Consider the following 7,712-nt stretch of genomic DNA (forward strand, 5'->3'; position numbering starts at 1 on the left):
AAGATGAATATTGTTTTGTGAAGAGGACTATGAGACAAAACTGTGATTAAGGAGTCCTCTCTGACAGTAAGTTATTAGGATTACCTCGTGATGCAACGCATAACTTCACAGCTTCACACTTTTATTAAATATTAGTCCGTTCTCTAAATAAATACTGGTGGAAGCAAAGTGGAGGACTTCACTTGTTTTAAAATGTTGCATTACTGTCACAGTGTTGTGAGCACAGATGGGTAAGAATCATATTTGCTTTTTAATAAGAGGTGACAAAAGATTTATCTGTTGTCAGAACAGATAAAATCAGTTGAGTGTTTTTTTTTTCCCACAGAAAACTTTTCACCAGGGCTAGAAATTTATATCTGTTGAAAAAAGGCTAGTGAAAGATTAGAAGAGATGCCAGGATTTATTATATTTTCATGCCAAAGGCTTTTTTGTGGGTAAAAGAAATGTAAAACACAGTAACATACCTTCTATATTACACCGAGCTGTTTGAAAATATATTTAATAGAAAGGACATCTGACAGATTTATCTTTTTAATATTGTTAAGAACTAGAGGATCGCCTATCTCCAGATATGTTTTGACCAGTCAGCATGAGTTTTATTATACAGACGAATCTCTGTATACTCAGAAAAATATATAAACCTCTCAGGTAAAAACGACTGAATATTTTAGGGCAACAATCTTTTTTTTTTTTTGGTATTTAAAGGTAATGGATTGTTATACCTGAACACTTATTTGTCATTTATGTTAAATATGGAGTTCATCAACAATGGGTGTAACATTTAAAGGATATGTGTCTATTTTTTTTTAAAGACAATTAATAATTAATACTAATACTAAGGTGTGCTTGATCTTTTTCATCATGCTTTAAGATATAATGGTCCTTTTATTTCTCTATTACTGAAAGTGCCATGAGGAAAATGGTAAAATGTAGAGTGACCATAAGTTTTACAGCGAGCTAATATCAAGCAGTATTTAATATAAAGTACTTACAAATGCTATCACAAAGTACATATTAAAGAAAAAAATAAAACAAAACAAGAAACGGATGTTTCCTTATTGAACATGTCATGGCATCATTTATTTTGTAAAGTTATGCATAACCTTCCAACTTGATCATTGTACACTATATGTTGAACTTCATGACATTATTAGAATATCAAGCAGTCAGATCAGAATCTCCAACAGCAGCAGAAAGAAGCAGCATTTCTGTCAGAAACTGATAGAGAAAGAGCATGAGCGCTCCTTGTAGTAGAGGGGAAAAGGGCAAGAAACCCAGAGGCAGAAGAGGAAACATGACATATGAGGGGATGAACGAGGATGAAAGCCACTCCAGCTGCTTGGACGAGGGAAGGGAAGACACGCATACGTGTTCACACGGAAAAGAAAGGGAGACAGTCGCACGTAAACCAAGAAAAGAGGCAGAAAGCAAGCAAGCGCATCGGGAAACACCATATTTAAACAAAGCAAAACAAACAAAACATTAGGTTAAAAAACTAAATCTTTAAAGTAAATTTTTTATTGTATATATATATATATATATATATATATATTGGTCTAAGTTCTCTTTCCTGCAGGAAGTTTAGGGGGAAAAATGGGTGTTCAATGGTAGAAGAGGTTGAGGTTCTGGGGCAATCCCACTTCCCTGATTGCCTTGTGCTGAGGAGGGCGGTGTGACATCACGTAGACAAATCCTCCCTTTAAACGACTGCTCACACTCAAGTCTCTCATTCTCCAACCGTGGGCGATGAAAAAAGGGGGGTTCAGCAGTGAGAGGACAAGCTTATAGGACGTCCAGAAAGTCCAGGACATAAGAAGAAAGAGCGGATCGCAAGTCGGCACTTCTTCTTTGGCTTCTGGTTCATACAGCCTTTTTTTCTCTCTCATTTTACTGTTGCACAAATTGCAGACAGTATATGTGGGTGTGCAGCTTAACTAAAGCAATTGTAAAGAACACAGTCTTAGCTCCAGGATCATGGGGTTGTCTGTCTGTGGAAACGCTGAATCTTCTCTGATGTGCTTCTAATTTCTAAAGGAACAAGGTAGAAAAAAGGAGAAAAACATAAATGCTCTCCAGGAGGAAGTCACTTTGACAGAAGCAACAAAAACGGTAAACACACAAATTGTGGCGGGGATCTGAGAGCGCCTGGGATGAGACTGGTGTGAAGGAGGTAAAAACATGAAGTTAAAGACAGAAAAGAATTCAAATATTAAATTCAAAATCTCACCTGCTTGTCCTCGGACTCTTTCAAAGCCTGGTTAACATGACTGAGGATCCTTCTACAGCAGTCTGCCGCCTGCTTTACTTTAGCCTTCTCCTTGGCGTTATCTGAAAAATATGACACCGAGCTTTAGAGCTTCTTCCACAGCTCCTCAGGAAGCAGGTCATAAAACTGATATTTCTTCTGTCCATTAACACACCATAATTCTCTGAAATTATGATAAAGCAGGGGAAGCATTATGGTCCTGTAATAGCTGATGGTTCTTTATCATTAGTGCTTTCTCATGGTGTGAGACTCAAACTCCAACCAGGAACAAAATGATGGACCAAAGATTGGGTGTCACATGTCCAGATTTATGCACCGACGCAGCAGAACCATTTTAATGATAATCTTTTCACTATTACTATTATTTTTATTGCAGTGTGAACAAACAACAGATTTTATATCTTGTTGGTGCAGTGAGCTAAACAGTAACCTGACAAAACTACACAGATAATAAAATATTGTTCTGTCTGTCAGCAAAGTCAGATTTTTTTAAAAAACAACAACAATAAAATAAGTTAAATTTGATGTTTTTAAATAAACAATAAATATTTGCAACCTAACTCTGCAGATATCTGTTTCAGTGATAGCAGACATCATAAAGCCCTCATCAAGAAAGTGAACGGTCTTTTTAAGAAATAATAGTTGGCTCACAGCCTTTGATAACTCCACACTATTAGGTTTAATTAAAACAACATGAACAAATCACTGCTAACTGGTTGAGTTCAATACACGAGGACAAGCTCATGTTCTTTCAGCAGAGACAGCTTAAGGTCGAACATGGACTAGATCACTGCTCAGACCTCGGGGGACCATTTACTCAGCTTATCCCCCACAGTGAGGATTCAGACAAGATATCTGGTGACTTCACATTAAATCACACATGACTCTGAGATGTGTAGATGTCACACAAATCTAGGCCATCTTCTGACATGTTCATTTACTGTGAACCGTGGATGCATTCCTCTCCATTTAACCATGACATTTATTATTAATGAGAAGGGCAGACATAATGCTGTCCCATGTTTTAGGTATTTATTATTTCTGTAATGATTTCAATACCGGATTTAAGTTTAGAGCTTTATACTTGACTGGTTCCCTCTTACACGACCAGCTTCCATTTTGTCATTTGTCCCCAGTGTGTGCTGAGTGTGACTTGGGGGTGATTGTTCAGAGGTTCACCTGCTGTAAACGAGTAGTTTTAAAAATCACAAAAGGCTTATCAAGTACGGTTTTTATTAGTTAACACAACTCAGCCTCCTTCTTACACACCCACACTTACCTGGCGCTGCTTCACTGCAAGCTAAAGTGCAAGAAAACTGAAAACAGTTCTTCTTTTTCTCTTCTTCTATTTCTGTCTTCATTCTTTTCTGCAGGTCATCACAACCACGGAGGGGAAAGTGATATGTAGGTGATGAAGGCTGAATAAGATTCATTATTATGGAGGTACATGAAGTACCTTCATCTTAGGGAGAAAGCTGATCTGAACACGTTTGAACTGCAGATTATGAGGTTCCTTAACCATCACGCTGAAGGTGCATCGTGTAGACTATACTGTAGGGCTGAAAGGGAAATAAGCGTTAACACTAAACTTTATCGGTGTTTGAAAAATTTGACAAACAAAACAAGGCAATGCTAAAGCTTGTATCAACATTGTGACTTGTACCATATGTCATAGCGGTTTTTCCTCATATGATTTCAAGACAAACCATCTGTCCTGTGCTGAGACCATATGGCATTTCCAACAAGACCGTTTCAATCAGTCACACTTTTGAATTATTTAATATAAATATGCTGCATAAATGACATGTTCCCTTTCAGAGTCTGCCCGGGTGTTTAATTTGTAAACGGCGGGGAATGAAGACATGGAGCTTTAATGATATATGTGGATTTATCAGCGTTAACTAGACTTGGGTGAGACTTCAAAGACTAAAGTTGTCAGATAATAAATTACTACAGACAGTTATTCAAGCACAAGTCTGCTTTGAATGACTGATTGCTCATTGGAAGCAAAGTGTACTGGAATTTGGGGTGGCTTAAACTTTTGCACACTACTGTAAATGCAGTTTAGGTTTTTAAATATACATGTACAAGGAAATGCATTACCCTAATGACAATAGCAGCATTAATAATGACAGGAATTAATTTATTTAAAGTGATCATAAAGGTGGGTAGCTTTTATCAAAAATAATTTGTCCTGTTTTTAAATTTATGCACTAAGAAATGAGAAAAAAAATCTTAAAATACAATTTATCTGAAACAGAACCTCTACATGTAAACATATTTATTTGTCAGCCTTTTATATACTGGTTAGTACAATATTATCATGTCTTTTTATGTGAATGTTACTATAGGACATTCTAAAAGTTTCACAAGTTTTCAAGTGCATATAACACAGTAGCTTCAAGCAAAAAAAAAAAAAACAGCATTTTTCATTTCATATTGCATGGCATTCTTATTTTTTTATATTTATTTATTTATTTTTACTTTAGGGTAGTACATGTGGAGTTATGTTATTTAACTGGAAGGAAATTTTAGATGCAAGATATAAGGGCCTAATTAATTTCACAGTTTTGTACAGTTTCAGTATCCAGCAGAGAACCTCTTCACAAAAATGTGAGTTTATATCTTTTAAACGCCAAAGGAATTTATGTTAATCTTGTTTATTTTAGATGTTTTATTTATTTTTTTGTCTTTTCTGCAGAGTGAAACAACCTGAGCTCAAAGTGTGGATGATCCTGACGTTTAAACTTTCAGAGCAGCAAATACGACAATTATCATTTAAGTGAAACACTATTTCAAATTCTCTTTTTCTCCCACCGCAGGACAGAAAGCAGCTCTGTTAAAGCCTTGCTGTAAATCTCTTTAGTTTCTCACTTTTTGCATCATTTTCCCCAATAATAGAAGCCAATTGTTTGGCTATGCTGGGCCTTTACTTTTCAAATTAACCCTCCAAAGTGACATTTATGGTTCATTCTCCAACTAATGCTCCTGCTCTCCTTCCTCGGCTCCCCTGTGAATTATACAGTGCATTTAAGTAAAGCCACCAGCTTTGCCTTCTGTGGCTTTTATTTTACACTGAACCTCTTTTCCTCTTTACTCCACCAGCAGTAAATAAGGTTTTCTGTAGTAACAACCTTTATGCCTCTGCTCTCCTGTCTGTTTGAGTTCTTCTTCCCTCACTTCTCACTCCTCTCACCCTTTTTTACTCTCCACTCACCCAGCGGCATGCCGATGCCGTAGCCCTTGGTGTCCAGCAGACCTCCGATCTGAGTCAGGTTACAGTTCCTCTGCCGGTAGTACTCATTCATGGTGCTCTCCAACAAGTAGGCGTAGTTGGACTTGAGGACACGAGCGATCCCCTCCTCGGTGCTCTTCACGAACACGCTGGGCTGCTTTGAATGCATGAAGTTCCACATCCGCTGGTAGGTCTGGTATCGAGAGTTCTGCAGAGAGGTGAGATACGACCAGGAAGAACAGTCACACGTAGAACTCAGTCAGCAAAGCTTTAGTAGCTGCAGATATAAACTTCCTACTTTTGCAGATATGGAAATAAAGTTTTATTTGTTTTCCTTTTTCATTTTCTTGACTGATGGATTTTACTCAAACTGATTTGCTGAAATCAACGCCTCTGCTTTATGTTTTCTTTAGCAGAGCTGTTTCCATTTGAGTAGCTACATATTTCAAACCATAAACTTCAGATAATATTGCCTCCTGTGTTACATTTTCTCTTAACCAATTTTTATTGAGTTATTTAAGCTCCAGTGGTTGTAAAAGCATGAAAGCGAACAAAGCTTTTATCTTATTTATCCTCTCAATACAATCCTCTACTTCCCCTTTCTCCAGTAACACTCTCTGTTCCTCTTTGTCTTTTCTGGGTCTCTCCCAGGTCAAATATTTAGAAGATGAAAGACGTTAGAGTTGGACGTGGACAGTGAACCATTTCCCTGAGGAGAAACACGCTAATGGTTGTCAGAACAAGCAGAAAACAAAACTAGTGGTTAGTGGAAGAAAACAAGAAGGTGATGTCAAAGGATCACGTCACTTCTGGCCTGCTGATCAGAAGAGGCTGTGATGTGACAGGTAGTGTGAAAGCTCTCACCATAAAGAAGGTCATCGTGGATCCTCCGTGCATGGTGCCGTACTCTATCGCCGTCTGATCTGCCAGGTCGTCCACTGACTCGATTGGCACCTCCATCCTCTGAACTGTCAGGAAGGCAGCCAGGTTGGCGGTGTGCGAAGAGATGATGATTAAAGTAAAGGCCCACCTGTGTGTGAAGGCAGAGGTATAAAGAACACATCTGTTCATCTGTAAACATATGTAAATGTGCAGTATGCTGTCTAATGATAGGTTCTCTTATAGGAGGATAAAAATAATTGCACACCTGAGAGGAGGAGACACGACAGGACTTTCAGAGGATGATGAGGTGGATGGATGGATGGATATGGAAAAAAGTAACAATGTTAGGTTTAGATGATGTTTTAGCTCCGAAAGCAGACAGAGACAGACAATGCCACAAATGGGTTCACAATCTTTTGTTGAAAGCTGAATTGATAGAAAATTGGATCATGTTATTCTCCTAAAAACCAACAATATGTGTAATCTAAACCTTTCTAATCCTCTAAAGCATACACAATGTATCTTTAGTCTTCCTGGCCATGTTGTGCAGACTGAAGCAGACATGCCAATACTGCAGTTCCTCACATGAATAGATTTGTTATAACACTTAATCACTTACAAGGTTGGAGGGGGTTGGGTAAGTTTCAGTAACCTTTTTGGGGGCCCTGCGTTTGAGTTCATTTTGTAGTTTTATTTATTTATTTTTCTCTTTGGACTGAAATTTTAGCCTTTTCAAAGTCCTGTGCAAAGACTGAGACCTGTTTTGTGTTTTTAGTCACTGTCCATGTTTAAATTTAGGTATTTAGTTAGGGTTGGGAAAAGATCGCTTGGCTTTTTAACTAGTATTTTTATCAGTATTAGTACAATTCAATCAGTATTCTTCCCGAGGCATTTCTTTGTGACCACTGCAAGTGAGGCCAAGCATGTTTGATGTAAAAAGAGCAATGGTGGATCTTTGCTGCATGAATCCTCCAACAGGGAACCAGAAACTGTTGCCAAGAGAGTACTGGTTGATCAGCAAGTTACAGCGTCCCTTTAGACAGGGGTGGGGGTTGTACCACTCGTAAGGTGTCAGTCTGAAGAGAAGGAGACAATAGAGGTTATATAAACACAGAGAGTTTCGAGGAATGAAGCTATCGTGAGTGAAAACCCAAGATAGATATTGAGCCAGAAAGAGGAATGAATAACAAAGAGCAAATCGACTCTAACAGTGATGTGAGCCCAAAGTCACCTTGGCTCTCCAGAGAGAGAAATGAACCTTCGTTTTACTCTTCAAGTGCAGCCGACTTTAATCGTGGAGACATCTGATGTATATTCTGTATGTTCAAA

At 38.0% G+C, this 7,712-nt stretch overlaps 1 protein-coding gene across 1 annotated transcript in view; it reads right to left on the reverse strand.

The window, feature by feature from the left end:
- Window positions 1-1,060: 1,060 nt before the first annotated feature.
- Window positions 1,061-7,712, reverse strand: part of grik4 (glutamate receptor, ionotropic, kainate 4) — a 153,705-nt gene continuing 147,053 nt past the window's right edge. Inside the window, exons 9-14 of the mRNA XM_037980649.1 lie at window positions 7,360-7,459; window positions 6,649-6,830; window positions 6,366-6,531; window positions 5,484-5,709; window positions 2,228-2,328; window positions 1,061-2,028 (exon numbers count right to left, since the gene is read on the reverse strand). Coding sequence (XP_037836577.1) covers window positions 1,888-2,028; window positions 2,228-2,328; window positions 5,484-5,709; window positions 6,366-6,531; window positions 6,649-6,830; window positions 7,360-7,459 — 916 coding nt within the window. The 3' untranslated portion in view covers window positions 1,061-1,887. The remainder of the gene's footprint in view (window positions 2,029-2,227; window positions 2,329-5,483; window positions 5,710-6,365; window positions 6,532-6,648; window positions 6,831-7,359; window positions 7,460-7,712) is intronic.

Source organism: Kryptolebias marmoratus, linkage group LG2 (assembly GCF_001649575.2).
Source record: "Kryptolebias marmoratus isolate JLee-2015 linkage group LG2, ASM164957v2, whole genome shotgun sequence".
NCBI lineage: Eukaryota > Metazoa > Chordata > Actinopteri > Cyprinodontiformes > Rivulidae > Kryptolebias > Kryptolebias marmoratus.